General features: G+C 36.3%; 1 protein-coding gene across 3 annotated transcripts; it reads left to right on the forward strand.

The window, feature by feature from the left end:
* The first annotated feature begins 7,210 nt into the window (after positions 1–7,210).
* LOC149078683 (histone H4 transcription factor-like) lies at positions 7,211–22,435 on the forward strand. 3 transcript variants are annotated; one of them, XM_089240825.1, is made up of 6 exons: positions 7,211–7,373; positions 10,861–11,045; positions 12,658–12,814; positions 15,492–15,754; positions 17,955–18,274; positions 20,768–22,383. In XM_089240825.1, the coding sequence occupies exons 1-6, from the start codon at positions 7,325–7,327 to the stop codon at positions 20,781–20,783; spliced, it is 990 nt and encodes a 329-aa protein (XP_089096951.1). In that variant the 5' UTR covers positions 7,211–7,324; the 3' UTR covers positions 20,784–22,383. The 3 variants fall into 3 exon arrangements, with proteins under 3 accessions (XP_089096951.1, XP_089096952.1, XP_089096950.1); XM_089240826.1 differs by having other exon boundaries at positions 7,233–7,373; positions 15,510–15,754; positions 20,768–20,900; XM_089240824.1 differs by lacking the exons at positions 7,211–7,373; positions 10,861–11,045; positions 12,658–12,814; positions 15,492–15,754 and having other exon boundaries at positions 18,173–18,274; positions 20,768–22,435.
* The last annotated feature ends 2,296 nt before the right edge of the window (positions 22,436–24,731 follow it).

The raw sequence follows: 24,731 nt of genomic DNA on the forward strand, positions 1-24,731 counted from the left end.
ATACCGCTGCGTATACTACTTACGCTATTTGCCTATTGTATGCAAATATAATTTATCACCTTTGTGGGTGGGTTAAACGGTGCACTGTCGCAAATGGCATCAGAAGAAATGAAGATTGAATGATCACATTCATTTTCTGAGTTTAAACTTCGTTAAATTTTATCTGAGTTATCTTTCGTAAATGATCACATTCGTGTTCTGGACTCTTCCTTGATTCTCGTCTAGACGTCATGAATAAACAAACAGTGGCGAAAATTCGACACATAGCTAGTTATGTAAGATTCTCGTAAGACGTGTTCCGCAAATGTATTTATATACATTAAACATGTTATATCAGACTTCGTTATATAACACTCCTCTAAAAGGAACAAAATAACGGAAGGGGAAAAAAAAAACAAACGTTGTTACACGGAGATAGTAATGCCTTCTCTTCCTTTCGAAACTGTTTACCACGAATTCTTTTCGAGTATCAATTTCAATTGAAATATGAATAATGGATGAAAAATGTGTTGAAATAAGATATTTGAGGATAACACTTGTTGATATTACGTGATGTTATCTAAGATACCATGTTCGAAAAAAAAACCCCCAAAAACAAATCTAGCATCTTGTTTATCGCATATACAGAAGCCAAGGTTCTTTTTCAAGTATGTTGATGGTTTTCTCCCTTGAAATAAACTCACCATTTCATCAGAAGTTTAATTTAGAATCGACATAGTTTGATAATTGTTTAGAGGGAAAATAGTTATGGTCGGCATATCGAGTGTTAATTGTAATTGCTCTGTAATTGTGCGGGAAACTTACATCGGTGTGCATTATGAAAATAAACAATGTCTAAATATCGTACCATATATATATTTATATGCTGCACACTGGTTTAAAACCAACCAACTGTCGTACTCCAAGAACTATAACTGATAGTTTTGTTTCTATTCAATAGGTAGCAGCAGGTGTATAAACGCGTTCTTTCTTGTGTATGACAATAGAAAATTATTATCGTTAACCTCTTCACGATCACGGGCGCTACATTACGTCCAAACTCCAGTGGAAAAAATCGGGGAACAAGTTATCTGTTTTCTTTCCTTTTTCTTCAGCATCGCGAAGCGTTATAGCAACCCTATTGGCAACGGAAGATTATTTTTTTTTCACACATATAACGTATTTTTCTACTGTATACATGTAAGAGCGAAAGAGAACACGTAGGATGAGGGTGAAAAGAGGACTCTCCTATCTACCTCTCTTATCTATTATTACTTTTATCTTTTATATATTTTTCCTTTCTACCTAGGACAAGGTTGTCATGCTTTGCATAGCTCAAGAGGACATCACGGGATTCATTTGAATCCGTACCACAACATTTAAACACCTCATAACATTATGAATTGATATGAACGGACTTTTTTGACTTGGGTACGTCTTTTAAATCATCTGACGATACTGAGTGCATTCGCAAACAGTTGCATAACGAAAAAGAGTAATTTAAACACTCACATCTCAGAAAGTATTCAGAATATAAGTGGTTTTTTTTAAGTTTGCGGGTAGATCTCGTTATCGTAAATCCAATGACACCACTCTTGTTTTAGTACGTCTTCTAGTCTGGGTACCAGGCTTAAAGCCCACTTCTGTAAAGAAATTGTTTTACGCTATATCTCGCGGAGTTCACAACGCAAGTAGAAGCCAATTTTGTCGTCTGAGAAGCATTTTTAAGGCAAATCTAATGATGCCTGAGAAGTTTGCAACGTAAATAGACGACAGTAGACGTCTGATAGATATTCCAACGACAAATCCGATGATAACCATTTTATTAGGTCAATACTCAACACGCGATTCAAGGCACAAAAACGTATTCACGTAAAAACTTGCGGCCGTGTCTATGACACAGCTTACCCCAATTTTTACACTGAAAAAGTTAAACCAAGTTTTTTCTGAGAAAGGAAAAACTACAGAACGAATATTATTACACACATCCACAAATCATTTCGTATTTAAATTTTGTAAAATCAGAAGAAAATTTAATTAATTGGTTCAAAGTCTTTCGAGACAAACGAACAAGAAAGCAAGCAATTAATTAATAATCAAATCAGTCATACGATGATGAAATATGATTAGTTTTATAAATAAGTGGAATAAGTCAGCACTTTTTTTTGTTGGACTACAGAATTGGGCATGGACTGGATGCGTTTGAGCCATGGTCAATGTGTGGATACACACATTTTCCCATTCCCCTTTTCGAATAATGTAATTGAATATCCGAATTCGGAAAGCTTCTAGCTCTGGCTCTTCTATAGATTTTACCCCACAAATGGTTACCTCTTTAAGCGGCACAGCAGAAATCACTCAACTCCCCTTCAAATTGTCATATCTTTTCTAATGAAGTAGGCTTTCTTCCGATTTTCACTAGGTGAAAAACAAAGGGGCATATAAATGTAATAGCCGTTCAATTGTTATTAGAAAGCTATTGTTGTTTTTCAATGTAGTGACCACCAGGGCTGTCTTACGAACATAATGGGCCCCCGGGCCAAGTGATTTTTCTGAGGCCCTATTTGGAAAATTCTCGAAAAATGCAACTAATTTTCGTTTTTCTGAGGCCCTCTTCTTTCGAAGCCCCCGGGCCGTGCCCGGGTGCGCCCATTCGTTAAGACGGCCCTGGTGACGACATCTGTTGTGAACATAGATAAGTGAGTCGTTGTCAAGAAGGCATGACTGTGCGTCCTAATTTCTAGTAACTCTAGCCACGCATACTAAGGCTAGGTCTACCAGATTTGAAAACTAAGAAAGGAGAACGCATGCGCGCATCCTGTTAACGTCACTTTTCCCGATTTTTACACCAGATGGCACCACCACTAGGAATCGGCATTGAGTGTTTTTGCATCCTGTTTTCTTTGCTTTTGAATGAAAAAAAGGAGGTAACAACCTCCCTCCTCTCCCTCCCCCACCTTCAGTATACAGCATTAGATGTTGTAGAGCCAGGGCAGGTCGTAGAAGTTGTGCTGCCCGAGGCGAATAATATTTTCTCGATATAATTCCTATTTTTTATCTATAATTTTTCTATAATTGCTCTTGTATAAATTTTCGCTGTGTGCTTTTCTTGTTTCTTTTTAATGTGTTTTATTATTGTACAAGTAATACATTTGTAATTTTCATATGCATAATAAATCACCCGACACCGCCCAGCCCCTCATCCGGGGCAATGGCTAAAATTTACAATTGTAGATAGAGCCTGGGCGGTGCACGGTATGGTATGAAATGAAATGTTGTTATGTTACGTACCACAAAAATTGGTTTTTCATTTATACGTTTTTGAGAAATTTTCTAGCGAAGTAACAGCTCCTGAGTTCATACGTTCGTGACCAGGGGCGTAGTACGTAGGAGAGAACATGGGGGCGGCCCTTGTCCTCCCCAAGATGAGGGAAAAATTGAAAATATATTTACATATTTTAGTAAAAAATTAAAATATCGAAAGAAAATACATTTATATACTATGTATATTTATCAATTTCTGTTAATTTCAAACGCTTTCTGAAGGTTAGTAGCTCAAAATTTCATTGGGAGAAATTCCTTCTGCTCCCCGAACCCAATGTGCCCCCTCGGAAGGTCGATCTTGTGCACACCAATGCTCGTGACCAGGGAGCAGGGTATTATGATGTGGAGGGCCTTCCTATGATGCAACCTGGTAAAACGCTACAAGTTATCAGGCCACACAAGCCATTTAACCGCTTCATCATTGCACAACATAACGCAGCATAATCTTGATGGTCCTTGCACCAATAAAAAACAAACTCCAATCCAATCTGAAAGGTTCATATGCAACCTCGAATGATTGACAGCACATATCGCAGTAAATCCATCGGAAAAATATGTTTTTGTTGAAGTGCTACTGTGCACTCTCCAAAAACACCCTTTACCGCCTTTGCTATTGCGATTCGACAGCACATTCTATGACCAAAAATGCTTGTTTAGGTGTCTTATATCACCCCTTAAAGTTTATCCCATGAATTTAGAATCACCCTGTTTACGTGTGAGAAACATCAATTAACTAGAACCCCTTCCACCACCTATCAAATAAAACTGTTAAAATTCTTCGATTAAAATCAGCGACTGAATTTTGAATAATGTACCGCATGAAAAAAAGCGATACGACACAACACATAAGTTAATATTTTATAAGTAATAATATTAATTACATTATTAAGTTTGCCTTGAAATTTTAACAAATGTTGTTTATGTATTGTAAAATAATATTACTAAAGCTTGCAAAAAATAAATATTTAAACTTTTTTGTGCATAAAAGCAAAAATTCAAACACTGCAAGTTTTATTAATAATAATACGCCAAAAAGCAACTGCTAAGCTTTTAAACCACAAACTTGATAATAATAATAATTTATTTACTTATGGGGCCATACACACCCATGCAAGGATGACATACAAACGTGATCATTTAACCAATATGTTGTTGCTTATAAAATATTAGTTTATATCATATTATATTACTTTTTAAATGCGACGAATTACTAAAAATCCGGTCACTAATTTCAATCATAGAATTGTAAGTTTTATTTGATAGATGGCGCGGGGAAGGGGCTCTAGTTCATTGATGTCTTTCTCACACATAATATAATGTACTCTCTATCTGTAGACCTACTGTATAATTGTTTCCAATATTTTCTAGAAGGCATATTTTTGCTGATGGAATTATATTTTTACCCGCCTATGGGTTACGGATAACAGTGCCACATATTTTTCATGGTGAATGAGTTTACAAAATATGAACGTTTAGGGTCTGAGAATTCTTTCTTGTACACAGAAATGTTTTGGGCGCAGAAAAAAATCCCTATATTGTATAAGGAAGCGTATTATTTTAGCATTCTCTCTGCACAGAAATCGAAATTCTGTGAGCAAAGAAGCAGGTGAAATAAAAGGCAATATGTGCCCAGATCTATAAAAAAAAATTTATTAAAGTGCACATTTCATGTAAGAATGACATTTTACATTTTTACTGCGAGCATCTCGATGCTCATCATTCCCCCCCCCCCCCCACCATCCTCCCTCAGTCTTTCCCTTGTAGGGGTCATAGTGCATGGAGGATAGATGCCTGATGCTAATCATTGAACACCCTGTGATTCAATGATTAGCATCTTTGACGCTGGAGGGGCAATGCCCCCCCCCCGTTCCCCGTATCTCCGCCCATGCTCCTAAAACGAGCCCCGTCTAATATGATTTTGTAGTGTGGAAAAAAAAATAGAATCACATCTGATGAGAATTATCTTGAGCCCCCATGCAGGAGCCCTGATACACCCACTCCTTTTGTGGGGGGCATACAGGGACCTCAGCTAAACGGCGGCTTCTAAGGTAAGATCCGGAACCATAATTTATGATAATATATAGGCAAATTAGGAGATGCTGGCTAGGCCCTCTTTCATTTTCGCTGAGGCTGTGATGTTATGACGCAGTAGGGACACTTTTTTTTTGGGAATAAATATTCAAAAATTTGTTTAGCTCTATAGAACAGTTCCATCATCATCAAGTGTTCCGCGAACCACACTTATAACTATCCAAGGTTCCGCGAGAAAATACCCTGCTATAGAGAACAGATATAGATAGGTATACAGAAACTGGCAGCCAGAACATTCCGGAGCCAAACAACACCACACAAGAGATTCTTCTAACTTATTTCTTTTATGATTGAAAGTATGTATAGTATGATTGAAAGAGACATTTGTCGGAAGATAAGCAAGGAATCCAAACTTATACTTATTCGACTAAAGAAAGGAAACTCAATTGGAGAAATATTGATAAAGAGCGAAAATATCCTTAAAAAAAGAAAAGGACCAGCTTCTCTAGAGATGAGTGACACTTTTTAAAAGTGCAAGAAAGAAGGTGTACTGAGATGAATCAAGTATTGAATAGCAAACAGTGTTGAATAGCATTTCAACACTGAAAAGTATTATATTTACCTGCTCTTATTTATCCACTCGAGTTTTCCGTTCAAAATTATTTCGATGTGTAAAAATTTGCGAGTCATAATAAATCTGTCATTAAAAAAATATGACGTCACTGTAATCATGCTACCTCGTCGACCTCTTGCCCGGCGCCGGCCCTGAGTAGAGCAAACAATTGTACATAGAGAGCTGGACTGTGGTTAGAATAGTATCTCCGCTACCCTGCTTGCTACTTATGAGTAGGATAACCAGATTCGGAAACTGAGAAATGAGACGCTTGAGTGCACCTTTAATACCGTCACTTTTTCCCGCTTTCCACAACAAAGGGCACCATAATTTGATCAATAAAACCTCCCACAACAATTATTTTTCCAAACTAACGGCTTAAAAAGAAGCAAAAACAGAAAAATTCAGAGAATTTCGACGGCTATTGGCCAATATGTTATGAAAAAAAAAGCAAAAAAGTGCTTGCTCACATGTCAATAAAGAAATATATGTTTCAACATGAAAAAAAAATTCCCCCAGAAAAAAATTACGGAAACCAGACAAGGACAAAAGGGTAAATTTTCTAAAACGTTTAAAGGACACCTGAAATGACATAAAAAAGGAGGACGTCTAGTAACAGTATATAAAGGCCCACCCACGGATGATTAAAGGCTGAAAAGAAGGGATTTTATAAATTTAATATATACAGGGTGGGCAGGGCCGAAACTATATGCTTGGTCACCCGGGGCAAGTGCGCATTTTGGCGCCCCCTTGTAACGTTGAAGGAGAGGTTTGAGAATAAAATTTGCCCCCCCCCCCTCTGCTCCAGCGCCCGGGGACACGAGACCCGCCTGCTCCCCCATAGTTGCGGCCCTGAGGGTAGGCAAAAAGTCCGATACTCATAATTTAACTCATAGTAATTAATAATAACATAATTAATAACAATAATAACATTTACTCATAAATTATTCTTTGTTATTACAAATACAAATAAGAATCTCTCATTTCTTTGACGGTGAACATTTTATTTCGTGGAAACCATTTTAAACCTGCAAGTTGCGGCTGTGTAACATTTCCCGTCGTTACCTATCCCTCCTTGATTTTATTAGTGTTTGGCATCCCTACTTACTTTTAGCATCAATTTTGGCGATATAATTGGTAATTTCCCGTATTTCTACATATTTCTCTCGAGGAAATATAGTCAGAATATGAAAAATGATACACCGTCACATGATAACTCTTTTTTTCGTTTCCAATCTGGCAACGATATCAACGACACACGTCAAGGTCGTCCCTGTCACGTCAAAAAATTCATTTTTCCAAGAAATTTTGCGTGTGTTGTTTTCTCTCGATAATGCCATTATGAAATGACCCCAGTGCAAATTCAATGACATTGAAATGGTAGACATCGATCGTATCAATGAAGAAATAATAAAAGATTCTCAAAGTGAGTATATGGATAGAAAAATTTCCGACGTCAATTTCATCTTCTCCGCCTTCAGAACAGCTTTGGTATAAGGTGCAACTTGGCGATTTTCAGCGACTTTTTTTTTCCGGCGCCGAACATGTCCGACGACCCTACCAAAAGTTGCCAAGGCCGTTCAACACTACGGGCACCGGAAAAAAAATCGCCAGCATAGAAAACAATGATAAAAACCCATTGAAAAAAATGAAAAAAATCACAAAACAGAAGAGAAATATAATAGTATAAACATAAATAAGATCTGGATTATAAATATGATTTCTGGGTTAATAACCATGATATGAGGCTGTGGGACAGTATTGACGCGCAAGCAAACATAACAATGCTAAAACCAACAAGCATAATTTATTTATTTAAAAATACAAACTACAGGCAAACAATTACAGTTTACAGTTACAGTACTGGGTTTTTACAAACCCAGTTACAGTTTGCATATATGAATACAAGATAAAGATAAAAACATATGTATATACAAAATTAAAAGTTTAAAAATATACATCATCAGTACTACTGCATCTCAGAAATCGGTACGAAGGAGAAGTTTTCAAAACATCGGAACGATATGGAGGAACATAAAAAAGATTACAGCATCTAAGATTGATTCATGGGCAGTAAAAAGTAATGTTTATAATATCAGGTGCACATCAATATCAAAGTGAAGAATTTTTACAAAAAACCTAGTAAGGGCCATGAGACGGCGAGTTTCAAGGGAATCATAACTGAACGATGAGCAAAGTATTTCGTTTGGTAAGTAGTGATTATATGACTGATGTTTCTTAAAATATACATAGCGTAAAAACCTGTTTTGAACACGTTCAATTTTAAGTGTATTAAATAAGCAGTGTGGATTCCAAATTATGCTACAGTATTCCAAAACAGATGAAATAATAAATTATAATAATAAAAATATCCCTATCTAGACTAAACATGAAAGCAACATAATGTTACATAAATAAGTATATTCTATGTATAAAAAATTAAAACCTGGACTCTTTCTGGGTATCCAGATTCTTTTAAATAAAATAAATAAGAAAAATAAATAAAAAGTATATAACTTTACCGGTCGACACCCCAGCGCGACCCAACCTGCAAGGGTAAAAGGCTTATATCGCGGGAGGTACAGAGCCTGGGTCGTGTCTGGTCTGTCGGTCGACGAAAATGTAATCCTACCGCTCGGAAAGGACAAAATGGCTGTTCAAAAGTTTGGAAAGATGCGCTACAAACATCAACTAGTGTCACCCCGGCATCAAAGGAACATTCTGGAACAACGAAAACCCAGCAGAATTACTACAAACCAGAGCACCGGCGTTTGCAACGCATCGTTGGGAAAAAGCCGCCAACTTGGTGTGTTCCTTATACCAAAGCTGTTCCGCAGAACAACATGGGGAAAATTTTTCTGTCCCGTAAAATAGGGATATTTCAACTCACACTATATAATTCCCAAACACATTGCCGTGGAGAGCAATAGGCCAACAATGATACACTTCACTCATAGTCGTAAAAACTGATGGCAGATATTGGCACCACACATAACAAGTATAACACCAAAACCATCTTCACGTCAGATTCGCAACACTGGCATTCTGACATGTACCAATTCATTGGAAGTTCCACAGAGGAATGTGGACGAGGTGCATGTGTGTGGTTTTGTAGTAGCACATTGCCTTGGATCTGTGCCTGGGGCAATCTGTTAAGTGTCCAAAGTCCAGACAGTCTGTGATATGACAAAAGACATCACTCTCCCTTGTTAATACGACAGATACGGAAACTAGCTGAGTGAGGAGATATCGATGTTGCAGGAAAGGAAAGTATCACCCAGCCAGTTTCCTGTACCTGTCATATTAACAAGGGAGAGTGACGTCTTTTGTCATATACTGCCATCTGGTGGCCTTGATGTCATCTGCGAGCTATTAGCAGAATGTTGCCATGGTCTGTTGCATGGAGCCATTCCAGCATATACATACGCTCCAAGGAGGGTAAATTCTATCTGTCTTCATAACTTAGTTGGTGGAGCAGTCGTCCGGTAACTAAGTTATGAAGACATCGTGTCCCAGTGAAGGCAGAGATGAATTTTTCTTTCCTTAAACATCGATATCTCCTCCCCTTGTCAGTTTCCATATCTGTCGTAGTCTGTGAAATGCTTGAAGTCTTTGCAGGAAAACAAGAAAATTGTTGCCGGGCCTGTGGCAAATATAGGAAAAAAGTATATATATTACATTATGGATGTTATTTAATTACTAATTGTCAGAACTACAATGTTGATGGATAGAGTTTTTTCACAATTTTTATTTTATTTCTATAATTATAATGACAAGATAAAAAGCAAACTTTGGCATTTAGCACTTTTTGTTGTTAAGGAAAATTAACTCGGTCTTTAAAACGTGCTTAAACAGTTTTTCTCAAAATAAACACTATTTACATGAAAAGCTCCTGCTAGTGATATATGCAATATACCTCTTCACTAATGATTATTAGTAAAATTAATTATTATCATCGGAAAAAAGCTGCCAACTTGGCATATGTCCCTTATACCAAAGCTGTTACGAGATCACTAACAAACCCCAGGACTAGAGCTCTGACCAGGTCAAAAACCAGACGGGAATGATCACCCCTCCAAAGAGCAGAACAACATGGGGAAAATTCTATCTGTCCCATAAAAACTTCATTGTTACACAATAAGTCCTAATATATTGCCTTGTATTTGGGACTGATATACCAAATTTTCTTGCATATAATCCTCGGTGGCACATATTCCGTACGCAAAATTTGAAGGAAGAACAAAAACAATGTATAGCTTTCATTGAATCCATAACTAGGAGAGCCATCTTTTAGTGGTTGATAACATAATTTTCTGCAGATTGTCTGCAGCAGTAGATAATTAACATTTTTTAATGTTTAATCACGTTTTTAACAGATAATATCTGCAGATTATACTGACCAAAATATAGTGATCTGCAAAGTATTCAAATTCTGGGCAATCTAGGAAGAGCTTGAAGTTTGAGTAATATGTGAGATGCCTGAAGCCCGGGCAGATAGTCATGGATGACTCCCCATATTTTTCTGCTCTTTGGAGGGGGAGAACTTTTTTCCATCCCATGATATACAGGACGATTCACCCTACACAATAAGTCTGGCGCATTACCTTTGGTCTGTGTCTGGGGTAGTCTGTCAAGTGTCTGGAATTAGTGAAATGTTTGAGGCAATCTGGGCGATCTAGCTGCAGATCATCCCCTTCATAGAGCAGAATAATACAGGAAAAATTTGTATGTCCAATAAAATACTGGACTTTTCAACTAACCTACATGATTAAGCACTGATTGAAAAGTAGGGGGGGGGGGCAGTGGCGATGAAGATGATGGTTTTATAATTTGTGAATTATTCCAAATCCATCGTAATGAATTATATTTTTTTAGATGAATATAATTAATTATTTCATTTTATTCCACTGCAGTCAATGCCACCATTAGAAATATCTTCGATAAAGCTCGTCCTACACTTGACAACATAAATGCAGAGGACTTGCCTGATTCTTTTGTGAGAGAGTTTGCGAAGCAAGTGTTTTCTACCTGTGGGCCTTTATACAAGTCGGACTGGAAGGATTATACACACAAGTTCCAGGCTAATTATGAAGAACCGGTAAGAACTTCATAATTTTTGTCTTTTTTTAAATAGGGCTGCTGCAGTAAAGAAGAAAACCGAAGACATAGGCAAAAAATAAAGGAAAACCAAGAATTTCCTAACATGTTTTGACACACTACTACTAAACTTTTCATGTGTCTCATACACATTCCTGTAGGGAATTTTTTAACAAATAAGTACATACAGGAACGTGTTTATGTGAGTGTATATAGGTATATGTACAAATACAAAGGCCACAACAGGCAAATTACCCATTAAGGCGGCTGAAAAAAAAGATGCCCATATAAAAATATGGATGTCAAATATAACCAAAATACAGCAACTCAATATGAAAACATATATTGCCAAAAATAAATGAATAAATAAATAATAATTATATGCTGCCCACATATAAAAGATTATGGTTGTCATATCTAAATACTGATAGCTTCTCGATTTACCCCAACATGTTTGTCGTATTTCTTAGTGTCAATTGTGTTTGAATTTACTGACCCTGGAGGTAAGCTATTTCATTTATTAACAACCCTGTTTGAGAAAAACTCCCTGTGCCACCACAACCCAGAATTGTCCCCTTACTAAATGATGCTGGTGTCCCTTGTAAAAGCAGTCGATTGACAGCATATTCATAATTTAAGAATTGTCAAGCTCCCGGTCTGGAGCCCTGTCAACCCCGCTCTTGTGGGAGTCATGCTCAATGGAAACATTTCCATTCCATTAATGCAAATTCAAAAGCATTCAAGATTTGCTAAAAATTCATTGAATTGTAAAAAAAAAATATATATATATAGCATGAAATGGTGTAAAAGTGAGGTGACTTAAATCAGGGTATTACTGTCAAGGTGTTCTCTTTAGGGAATATATAAGACTCTGATTCAGACTCTTTCTTTTAAACTGAACACAGTTTCGATGTATTGTCATGTGCAATTTACTATTGATTGAGTTGTCGAATTGGACAACATTATTCTTAATAATCTAAATGACTACTCACTGAGACAGCAATTCTCGCCAAATGATTATTTTAAAATAATTTCCATGTATGGACAACCTATATTGAAAAACAAAATATAAAAAATGTTCTCAGTTTAAATAAAATCAATTTATACAAAATAATTTTAACTCATAGACACACTGACTGTTAAAACCGCAATTACTACTGCCGAATCACAGCTTTTCGTAGCGTATAGTGATACCATTATTCTGTTAGCTTTCTCAGTCTGACATTAGGTAAAATATTTGTCATTACTGCAATTAAATGAAAATTATGCCGAAAAGACTATGGGCCAAAAACAGGAATAGGTACTTTCATTCAAAATCAGGAATATGGTCAGCATATGCACATGCAATAATTCATGAAAAGATGATTTGACAGTCAATTTTTGGTAAATTTGATCAAATGGAACATCCCATGTCAATTTGGCACAAAGGTTTTCAACAACTCATTGCTAATGGTTATCTCTGCAATTCTCTGTAAAAACTGTAGCATGTACACATAAAATCAGGTTGCAAAACATCTGTTGAAATTTTGTATCAGTAATTTTCTTGGGCACCTAAGCAATTTGAAATTTTATTTGGTTGTATTGATTTTGTTTTTCTTACGCGATTCTTACAGAAAGGAATAAATGTGGATATCGTAGACGAGATCTGTTCTAGTGTCAAGACTTCAAGTGAAGGAGCACCAAAGAGTTTTTCAGATGTGATAAATGCTTTACAAGAGCTGAAACGTTTTGATGTTCTCAGAAAGATCAGCGAGAGTTCGTATTTTAAAAGTATGTGGATGTAGCTTTATTTCATTTTGTTGTTGTATTGTTTTCATTTTATTTAAATATTTGGGTATTAAATGTTTACTTTCTTCCTTACAACAGTCAAATGCAGTTTCTGCTGTGCAACACAACCTCTGACAATAAAGTTCGGTGAATAGTCCTGTAACATTAACGTAGATGAAATGTTAACGAAAGTTACCTTACTGTCCTTCGAAATAGTCACCTCCCATTACTATGCACCGCTGAGATCTCCTATACATGTCCTGGACACTTTGCAAGAAGTCTTCTTTTGGGATGGAGTTCAAAAGCCTCGTCACGTTTCGTTGGATGTCAGGAATATCATCAAATCTCTTTCCTTTCAAAGCGAGTTTGAGTCGTGGGAATAGGAAGAAGTCTGGAGGATTGAGATCTGGCGAGTATAGTGGATATTCAATTTGCACCACCCCCTTTTTTGCCAGGAACTATTTGACAATATTGGCTGTGTGAGGGCAAGCATTGTTGTGAACAAGAAACCATGAACCTTGTTGTGCGTACTGAGGTCGTACCCTGTGTAGATGTTTCATGAAACGGTCAAAATATCAATGTACCTTGCAGCATTCATCGTCGTTCCCTCAGGTAGAAATTCCTTGTGGATAATGCTTTGACTATCGAAAAAGGTGATTAGCATCGTTTTGATGCGTGATTTTTCTGCTCTGATCTTTTTCCGACAAGGTGATGCAGGAGAAGCCATTCCATGCTTTGCTGTTTCGTTTCAGGGCCGTACCTGAGACACCAGGACTCATCCTCAGTGGTCTTTTGTTTGTTCATTTTCCTGTTCTCAGTTAAGAACCAACGCACTAAAAAAGCACTTTGTAAAACAAGTCGTTCACGGAACACAAACGACACTCAACTGAACATCGGTGGCGGCAGATAGTCAACACCTGCCGCTACGCATGTGCAGCGTTTTGCTTCGCCAGTGTTGCCAGATCGCCCGTTCTGACTTCATTCCCCAAACTTTATTGTCAGAGGTTGTATAAGCATGACCTTGGCCACTGTACCATCATGTGGTTATATTGACTGACTTGCATCATGAGAAATCAGGTTCGACCCTACTGGCGGCATAGAAGTTATCAGTTGAAGTTTGTTTTCTTTGGTTCCCAAGTTCCAGGCATGAATGCGAGCGAGTGTCTTCTAGTTAAAAAGTCTCGTCATAGAGAGCATTAGATCTACAATGCCAAAAATATTCAATCATTATACTTCACTCATAGTTTGAAAATCAGATGGCCAAAGAAAGAAATTCACAGGACACTAGATAACCATTCATTCTGTTAGGTACATATGCACACGTCCAAGCACAAGTCGGACAATATAAATACGTTAGGGACATCACTCATGTGCATGTTCTATCATATGCCGATTTGTCAATTTCTGCAGAGAAATGTGTACAAGGTGCATGTATGGTTGAGTAGATCAAGGTATTAATGAATAATTTCAAACAAAATTTTTTTTGCAGACATGCTGACATAAATTCGAAAATTTTGTGCTCTCCTCATCCTTAAATTTAGCTTAATCACAATAGATTTTAGATGTCAATACCTGGGCTGGACAAATCTATTGCCCAAAATGTCCATGGCATGTGAAACTTTTGACAGACATGTATTTTTTTTTCGAACATATGCCCAACACTAGCATATAAAATATTGATTTTGGCATGCATGCATTTCAAGTCAGGTGAGTGCATTTTTGAAGAGTTGTTCAGTCCTGATCAATACAACTTTTCTAGGTGCCATGTCAATGTTCCTGGATTCTCAAAGGATTCTGGAGCAGAGGCAGAATATGGTGTTTGCAGGCATTCTATCATTCTAGTCTGATTTTTGTGACCACTCATTCCTCAAATTTGTCTGGCTATACTATAACCTACTTGGTCCTCACCCCTGTAAAGATGCCTGTGTCATCAATTTTTGTCTTATTACAGCTCAATTGATGAGACTGGTATATTCTAGATTGGATAAATTCAATTCCAGATCCTATCACATACAAGACAAAATTATTCTTTCATTATTTACATAAGGACTATTACAATTACGGACTGATTATCTGTAGATGATGCTATGATCATAATTTTTACTCCATATTCTTTATTGTTATTGTATATATGTATATCATTGTTTGTTTTATTTTCACGTAAATTAATAAATTTCCGGATACACCCATCCCACGGGAAAGCTTTGATATCTCTCTGAGATGGGAAGCAGGGTGTGTCCGGTCCTTCAATGTTCAATGTATCTCTAAGTCACTTTTGGTCACTCACATACTTGCATATTCTTTTGGCCACTCCCGTGCTTGTACACACTCTAGGTTACTCTTTTGGCCACTCACTGACCTGGTTCCTTGCTCTCTAGATAATTTTTTTGATCATTTCCATGGGCAGAGGCGGGGAGGGGGGGGGAGAATTGCCATTCAGTGTCAACAATGGAGATGACTGATCTAACATATATGCATATACAGTATATGAATTGACATCATCGTCCTGCCCCCCTCCCCCCAGCATCATCATTGTGGGGGGGGGGGGACATCTTACAGTGTATTTGTGTTTTAAATTATTCTATTTGAATATCAGTTTTTTCATCTGGGAAAAAAACACTTATTCATTGTGTAAATTCTGATATTAATAGGCATTATTTTATTGAATGTGTTGCTACAGGTCTGATATCTTTGACAGAAACAGAATGCCAAGACTCCGGCATTTGCCTGCCTAACACAAGCACTTGCTCTATTGATCTGAATAAGCATCAGCTTCTGGAAAGTGATGATCAAATTTCAGTCTTCATTCCGCATACCACAGATGCATTGAAAACTGCAAAGAAATTGTGGAATATCTTAAATAATATCAACAATATTAGCGCAGTAGCTTTATATCAACTTAAATCCCCAAGTCAAAAGAGTTTGCTGCAAGAGCTGTATAAGGTAAAGTAATTAAATATATGATCTCATTGCATTCTGTGGTGCTCTAGAGATATATTGCGTTAAAAGTTATGAATCATGCAATTGAATATTAGCGTAAAAGTATAAAACACAGATTTATTCTGTTCAGATTTCTATATTTTTCTTCGCTTGCTTTTGTGAAGGCATTAACAAAAGTTTTCAAAACAGAAATGAATATACTATAAGTACTGTCGACACTCTCTTGTTATAATGACCACACAACTTTGAGATTGTTTCATCATGGAAACCAGTACAATATGTACCAAAGGTTTTCCTATTCATCACATGTTATTCCCCCCCCCCCCCATATAATGACAGGCAAAGACCATTCAATCCAATACAACATCCGGATTCAGTTCTGTCCTATCCTGTTTTTCTTCAAAGAAATGGATGAAATTTGTCCTTAAGTGTGTTTAATTTCATCATGGAGGAATTAATCCACCTGTAATGGCAATAGGATGTCTTATGTCTGATAATTTGTAGTCAGAATATGATGGTGCATATTTGTGTGACTGGACCCTCCCCCCCCCCCCCTTTATTTCTGGAGCTCAGGATTTTTTTGGAATCAGATTTACTCTTCATTCACGATAACTTCAGTCCTCATGTAAATAAAAGCATCCCCTGGTATCGTAAAGTACCTCATACTTTTTATTCATGTTTAGTTTTCCAAAGAACTCAGTTCTATTTTAGCAGCTTGTTGGGAAGGGTACAGGGCAGTAATATTGACTTTGTTGAAGGCAATGAGTTGAGGACATGAGGGTAAAAGTTTTGAAACCTGGTTCGAAAGTGCACTGCTTCTTCTTAATTCAGTTAGTCTCATTGTGACAGACAGTATAGATCCACTATGGAGTGGCTCCGTGAGAAAGACTGGCCTGGGGGGGACCCTCCTACACGATCCCAGTTCAGGGGAGGCCCTGCTGAAGAAGTAAAAAACAGCAACACAACAGTAAGCTTTTCATTATTAGTTTTTTGTTATAATTGGTAGCATGATCGGCCCAGGAAAATCATATGGCATAAATTAGCTCAGAAATGTAATTGTAGAATTTTTGAAAAAATCAGAAAAAATGAGTTGAGAGGATTTCTTAGTATTTGCCATAAATAAGGTGTCACACAAGCTTTTATAACGACCATTGTTCCCACATCTTGCAGCAAAGCCCCCCTTAGGCTGGGATCTTTGGTGGGCCCTCAAACCATCCTTTCAGGAGCCCTTCTATAGTAATCTTGTAGTGTGGAAAAAAGCAAAAATTAGCAAAAATCGTTGCAGGCCCTCGGGCTGGAGCCCTGTCATCATAACCCTTGAGAAATGTGCCATGATGAGGACAGAATGCCTATTGATTTTTTGACACACGCACCCATGCACGCACTCTCTCTCTCTCTCTCTATATATATATATATTTATTTTAATTGGTGTTATCAACTGTTTTTGTTTCAACGAAATTAGGAAAACAGTGAAAATGTTTTCATCACTGTTAATTAGTTATAAGAGTTAATTATGTGTTCCTTTACACATAATGAATGGGCAGGTAAAATTACAACCAATAGCGATAAAGGATACTGAGTGATATCAGAAATTGATACAGTGGCTTGTTTACACGAGGACCAAAGTTATTGTGAATAAACTTTAAGAGAAAGGATATGAAAAGTTCTGACCACAACATAAAGGACATGCCATCTGATACATTGATGATGCTTCACTTTTCTTTAGATAAGGGAACAATATTACAGACAAGTGGACTTATGTTTTCATGCTGAAAATCTTAACTTTTCCATTCAAACTCATTCATTATGGTTGTCTGCAATAAGCAATGTGATACCCTTAAATTGCATATGCACAAGTAGCCTACCTACATGAAATTAGTTATAAGAATTTTTTAATGTGTTTCTTTTAAAACCTTATACATTTCTATTGCAACTGCTTACTTTATGAAAGAATGAATGATGTGATTTTTTATTGTCAAAATAGGGGGAATTCTCTTAAAAATCTTTTTTCTTCTTCAAACTTTGGATATAACAATTTCCCAATATAATGTCTGTTTAGTGATGGGTGTCCTTATAATGAATGCCAACTGTATAAATGAACAGTAACATATTACTTGGTTATATGCTTTTCTCAAGGTTCTCTGCATACAAAAGTTTTTCTTTAGACAAAAAATAATTAATATTTTTGTGTTGATATTTTTAGGCTGATTTCACTCTGCCCATTGTCACTTCAACATACTTGGATCTTGTTTATCCGCTTACGTGTGGGGTGACAGAAGCTGCATTCGCAAAGACTGATGAAGGCATAAATAGTTTCATCTTCCTTCAATTGCAGTCAAGATACTTGGAGACTTTTTCAAATGAGCGCGTCATTGGTCTTCTTGATCCAGAATTGAAAATCAGAGAAGCTGAGAAGAGGTGCCGGGGTGTTCTGTTTTTTTACTACCGTCTATTCAGAAATGTGGAGGACATGAAACTTATAGAAGACCTGAATAGAAGGAAGATGAATATGGTAAATTCAAGGTATGCAAAAAAGTGAAAAAAAGTGCTCACATTGATAATTTCTTGTATTGATAATTCGTTGCGAGTGTCAGGGTTGGCAAGTTTCTTAGGGGTCAAGCATGTTTTTTTTTTCTTTTTGGAAACAGGCCTAAATTTGTTTTTTTGACTTAGGCCTCTGACGCCACCCTTTCAATATTGCAAGAATACAAAGTAGAATATTTTTCATTATTTTGCAACAAACTCTGAGCTGACCGGAAATGGTAATAAAATGGTAATAAAAATTTCCAAAATGGTGTTTCCTACACTTTTCTCAAGATTCTTCCCAAAATCTTTCTGCAACGTACATTGCACTTTATGAAATATTATGCTTTGGCAGGTTGTAAGAGCACCATCATGCAATCAGACATATTTGTGGAATTCTTGTCACACAATTTCAATTGTGAGTTGATAATGTGCATTCAATTCTTTTTTGCAAATTTTGTATAATTTTTTTTAAAATTTCTATGTTCTTATTGATCCGCAGAATAGCATCAAACTATGATCTCATATGATCCTGATTCCTAGAATGGTTTTGATTATTGATATAAGCAGGAATTAATGTAGTTATTGTTTTGTCTCTACAAAGTTGATTAGAGAAATTGAAATAGTGCAAAACCTCTATTAAAATAAACTTTCGAGGGCTAAAAAAAGTTTCTCTACAATATATTGATAGAAAAGATATTTTATGAGATAGGACTAAAAATTCCATTCCTTATACCTGGAGATTATTATTACTTAATTACTAATCAGTACAAGATTAATATGACTGTGATAAAGCTCAGCTACTGAGCAGAAAGATAAGAAATGCATGAAATGACTTTTTCACTTGTTAAAATTTAAAAATAAATTTAGGGTCTAGTTTACTCAAAGATTTCTTTTGTTCCTTGCATTTATTATAGTAAAACTTTAGATTGCAAGACAAGCAAAAGTTTTAAACAAATTTTGACTTGTTAAATGAGACATTTCTTGCAATGCAAGCAGCACATACCATATTTCCTTGAGAAAAATATGAGAAATTGAAACCCCAAGTATGGTATATCGTCTGTTGTTACTAAAACGTATGTCAAAAGTAAGCAAAGTTTCGACTTATAGCTAAAATCACAAAAAAAAAAAAAAAAATTGCAGATAGCAGGCAATGAAACTCTACTGAAAATCACAGTGGATTTGAATGAATTCTATAAAAGAAAAAAAAATTCCAACTAGACAAACATTTGAGATGAATATTTATAGCATGTTCACAGAACAAATCATGCTTGTAAATTGAAGTTTTATCATTCATCGAAGTTTTCTCTATTTTCCTTCCCTTATTTTACTGTACAAATCAGTATGAAAATATTTTTATGAAGGCAATCATAAATAGGAGATTATGCTTATGTATTTTCTATCTCACATTTTTTTGGTATAAATTTTCAACATTGTGGCACAATCATTAGAATGGGGCACATTCTATTGATTGTCTTTTATTTATGTCTTTTTGAGGTTATATGAGGAGCTTATTTTGAAAAAGGAACATTTCCACAATTATTAAGTTTACAGTAGAAGTAAAAAGTTCTCCTCTCCACCCAGAATGGGCTGCTTTAAAAACACTGGAAAATATACCAATAAGTATCATATGGGAGTGGTAGAAGAATATTTAAATATTATGTTTTTTGATCAACATTCAATGAAAGTTATGTATATTTAGATTTTGGAAATGTTCTGTTTTGAACAAAAATCAGTGGAAATGTTACGTTTTGACTGAAATTGGAGCTGAATCAATGTATGAAAAATTAGAAATTTCTTTGCTACCTGCTGATTTCAGAAGGTTTCACCTAGTGAAGGAAGGTACCATTACTACTCTTTCATGAGTAACATAAACACATTCTACAGTAAAACATCTCATAACAGATATTCCTGTTAGCGGACACCTCTATTTATGGACACTTTTTCAACAGGACTCAATGTATTTTACTATCTCATCAATGGACACAATTTTTGGCCCCTTGGGTGTTTGCTATTGAGAGGTTCTACTCTAAAATGTGATCTTTTGAAAGCGCTTATGAAAAATATGCTGTTTTGAAAAAAAATTTCCCTTAATGCCCCCCCCCCCCCTTTTTGAATGAAAAATACCAAAGCATTGGATATGTTCCCTTTTGGTAGAAACAACCAACTTTGCATTGTAAATTCTACCAAAAATATTCCCGTTTGAATAAATTGTGTTGCATAATCCAACAGCTCATACTAAAGATTCAGAAACTGTTGAAAAGTGTATTTCAAAAGAAAATGGAAGTGTTGCCTTTTGAAAATAAGCTCCTTATTTGTTGTAAATTTTGATTTAAATCACTCTTCAAGATTTCAAAACATTTTCAAGGTTGTTGGTTCTGATTTGGTTTTGTTTTTATAATATTTGCCGGTTTGGTATTAAATATACATATTATTTCTTACTATTTATCATGGTATAAAATTGAAATGCTTTCATTAATATTTACTTCTTAGGCTTCATAAAGAGTGAGGTGTTTCAAAATATTCAAACTTGATGGCTTGGTAAAGTACTGCTGATGTATTGACATATAAACAAGAAATTTTGTGCACTTGGTTTGAACATGGAAGAAAAAGTTGGTAAAAAGTTGTTTCGTTTTTCTTGGGAAAAACTCGATCTTCATTGTGAGTATGATGGTTGCAATTTTGTTAACAGCGTCATGAAAACATTCACCAATCACATCTGTCAATGTCACCTGTCACAGCTGACAGATGAAGATTTACACTGTCACTGGAAAGATTGCGAAGCCTTTGCCTATTCACTTCCAGAACTGCGTCGTCATATTTTACTCCATGCCTACCATGCTAAGATAAAGTGTTGTGGAAAGAATCTCCAAACACGTGACAAATTGCCAGACTGTGCTTTAGGCTCACAGAATCGGAACCTGATTCCAGAAATGCCAGAACCTATGGTATGTTACTGGGATGGTTGCTCTGAAGTATTTGAAAGTCCAGAGCTGTTTTATTTACATGTTGATCAGCACGCATGGGATAATGCAGACAAGAAGCCTCTGAAATGCTTGTGGTCAGAATGTCAGAGGACTTTTCAAGAGCCTTACAAACTGAAAGAACACATCAAAGCTCATTCCCAGGAAAAGGTGGTTGCTTGTCCGGTATGCGGAGCAATGTTTGCTTCTCGCACAAAATTTGCTGATCATGTGTTACGACAAGTACCAGTGGAAAATAATACATCTAAGGAAGTATTGATTTGTGAGTACTGCTCTCGGAAACTACCAACAGAGAGGTTACTGAGAGAACACATGCGCACTCATGTGTGCCATTATAAGTGTCCTTTGTGTGACATGACCTGTCCAACACCATCAATGTTACGAGCTCACATTAACTATCGCCATTCTTATACAAAGTCACATTCCTGTCAATATTGTGACTACAAATGTAAGCGTAAAGGGGATTTGAGAAAACACCTGGAGACACACAGTGATATTCCCCCTTATTCTTGTCAAGCTGAAGGCTGTGGTTACACAACACGCTCCCAGACTTGTCTAAAACACCACACAAATTCTAAACATGGGCGCCTAGAGCGACCCAAGTACCAGTGCCATGTTTGCGATAAAGTGACTACCAGAGGAAACTACCTCACTAAGCACATGTTGGATAAGCACAACATTAACTGGCCTTCTGGTCATTGCCGCTTTAGGTATCGTCTTGATTCTGATGGGTTCTACCGGTTGCAGACAGTACGCTATGAGAGTGCAGATCTGTCTGAAGCTATTTTTGATGAGAGTGAAGAAAGGGATCTGGATAATCCTTCTCAATGTCTAGAACCTGAACCTGATATTACAAACAATGATAAGCTAGTGCAAAATACTTGTCCTGATAGTTTTTCCCTTGCAAGTTCCTCTAATCAATCTTCGACTGTCTCCAGTTCTGCGCCTTTGACTTTATATGTACAGAATGACAATGGTGAAGTTTCTGCTTGCAGTGTTGCCTTGCAAGGGACAATCAGCAATGTTGTCCTTGTGACTCCTGATGGAAAAGAATGTGATCCAATGACTTTATTATTATAAATTGAATTTTTAAAAAAAAAATGCCAGCACATCTCCCAGATCCTGAAAAAAAAAAAAAAAATTGGCAAAAGAATGTTCGTCTGTTTTGAAGTGTTGATATCCATAACTATTGTTTCTTTTTTTTTAAAGAAACCTCAAGAATATCTTAGGGGCCATTCCAGTATTACGTAAGCAATTTGTTTGCCATTATTGACCCCCCCCTCCTCCTTGTCAGCAAAATTTCGTGATTAGCTCTGCCCCTCTGAAACCTAACGCATATTGGTGGGTTTAGAGACGTACAAGGGGGGGGGGGATTTCTCTTAATTTCAATGTTATTTGAAGGCTATGAACTCAAACTTTATCTTCAATAAATTCATTGCGACCCACCTTCTAAGCCATATAATGATAAATCGCATAAAGGCCCTTGGCCTGCAGACCTAATATGGCCCTGGGGGTTATCTGATGCGGCCTCCCTCCTCAAACCTAATTTTGTAAAAATGAACTGAGCGACACGTTTACAGATTGCTTAAGTGTCCTGTGATACAATTCTAGAACATTTAAGCACCCATAGTACAATTCCAGAACATTTAAGTGGCCCATGGCACATTCTCAGATCACTTAAATGTCCTGTGACACAGTTCCTGACTACTTAAGCGATCCATGACACATTTAGAGATCCTTGAATGACATGTGACATAGTTTTAGGGCACTTAAGTGGTCTGGGCACATTTCCAGATCACTTGGATCCGCGAAACATTTAGAGATCACTAAAGTGGCTCTGTAAGGCACTTACCAATAGAGGGGATGTTACTTCAAGTGCCCACAAACTATCGAAAGGTTTTCCTCGTTTTTGTCGCACTAAGATGCGATTAAAAATATTTCATATTTTCATAAAAGGTGGTTGATGACATAAGCATTATCCAACCCCCCCCCCACCCTTGTCATCAAAAGTCATCAAATCGGAAACCCCCTCCTCCCCATAGATGATGATGTAATAATTGAACGGCCCCTTAAGGAAAATACACTCGGTCCTCTTAAACAGATATCAACGATTTCAACACAAAATACCTGATTAAGTGGGCTATTTGATTGTATGGGAAAGAATTCAATTGCTGTTTAACACTGTTAGTGTAGTTTGCATATTGAGAACTGATGAAGAATCAATATTAATAAAGCTTCTGGAATAAATTGGACACAAAAATGAAATAAAAATTATATTGAATCACAACGATCACAAAACCGAAAATTTTTACTTTTCATTGCAAAAGTTAGTGCCCTCTATTGGCTCAACAGAAACAAAAATGAAAAAATTAAATGTATATATCGAAGACTACTTAGATATTTCGAGGCTGGTATCCACTCTTAAGTCTAAGTGTTTTTCCAAGTCTTAACTCTATTTGCCATTAATTCCAAATGTTTTATTAGATAAAAATATTATACACATAAAGTTTTATGTGTATTAACAGTTGTCATGTGAATCGTAATAATCAATTTAGCAAGGATAAGTTGCTAAACTTATTCGATTAAGCGAGAAACTTCAACATTGTGTGGGACCAACATTTCTTCCATAAACAATGTTATTCATTTAAGCGAGGGATCCATATATCTGTTATGTGATTAACGCTGCCAACTGTATTAGGAGAATTTTCAAAGTCCCCTTTTAAAGACTACTACTCAACTGTTCATGCACCTATAGCTTTTGGTGTGGAACCACTGTGCTTGTAAAAAAATACTTAACTTGCAAATCATGTTCTTGTAAACTCGACATCATATTTTTTAGTGAGGAAATGATTTTTTTAAAAATTATTACATTCCTTGCCATAATGCTTGAGCAGTTTGGTAAACAGTTAACATAGAAAACACTTTCTTGTGATAAATGTTGTAACCAGTTTGTTTGCTTCAAGTTGTTCTGAGTGCCATTTCTACCTCAAAATTTTCGATCCAATGCAAATATCGTGAACACATTTCTACCTCAAAATATCCAGTCGTTGGAAATTTCAACATGATACTCACACAACATGAAAATTCAAGCACTTACCATCTTAATTCAAAACATGGAACACAGATGGCAACACTAGCAAGAACATGAAGCAAGCACTACTCTAACAACATAAATAACTTGGGGCCATGCACTCACACAACACATTTCAACATGTACCGATTCATTATAAATTCTGCAGCGCAGTGTGTATGAATTGTGTGTATGGTTGAGTAATAGTAGTAGGTCTTAGTAATTATATAGGCTGACTTTTATTGTAATTTAATTGGAGAATAACACATTTTCTTAGTTGCAATCATTGTTGCTCACATCTTCATTACCCACATGACAGAAGTTATGGTGCTATAACCAACTCTTGGTTTATGCTTAATCCATGCTCAACTTTGAACACGTGACAAAGTTTCTTTACCATAGC

Source organism: Pholcus phalangioides, unplaced genomic scaffold (genome assembly GCF_987345545.1).
Source record: "Pholcus phalangioides strain wild (caught in Gottingen) unplaced genomic scaffold, Ppha-v1.0 ptg000013l_1, whole genome shotgun sequence".
Lineage (NCBI taxonomy): Eukaryota > Metazoa > Arthropoda > Arachnida > Araneae > Pholcidae > Pholcus > Pholcus phalangioides.

Bases quoted from the DNA above. Each gene is read 5' to 3' on its own strand.
- LOC149078683 (XM_089240824.1), top strand. From the start codon at position 20,875: ATGGAAGAAAAAGTTGGTAAAAAGTTGTTTCGTTTTTCTTGGGAAAAA.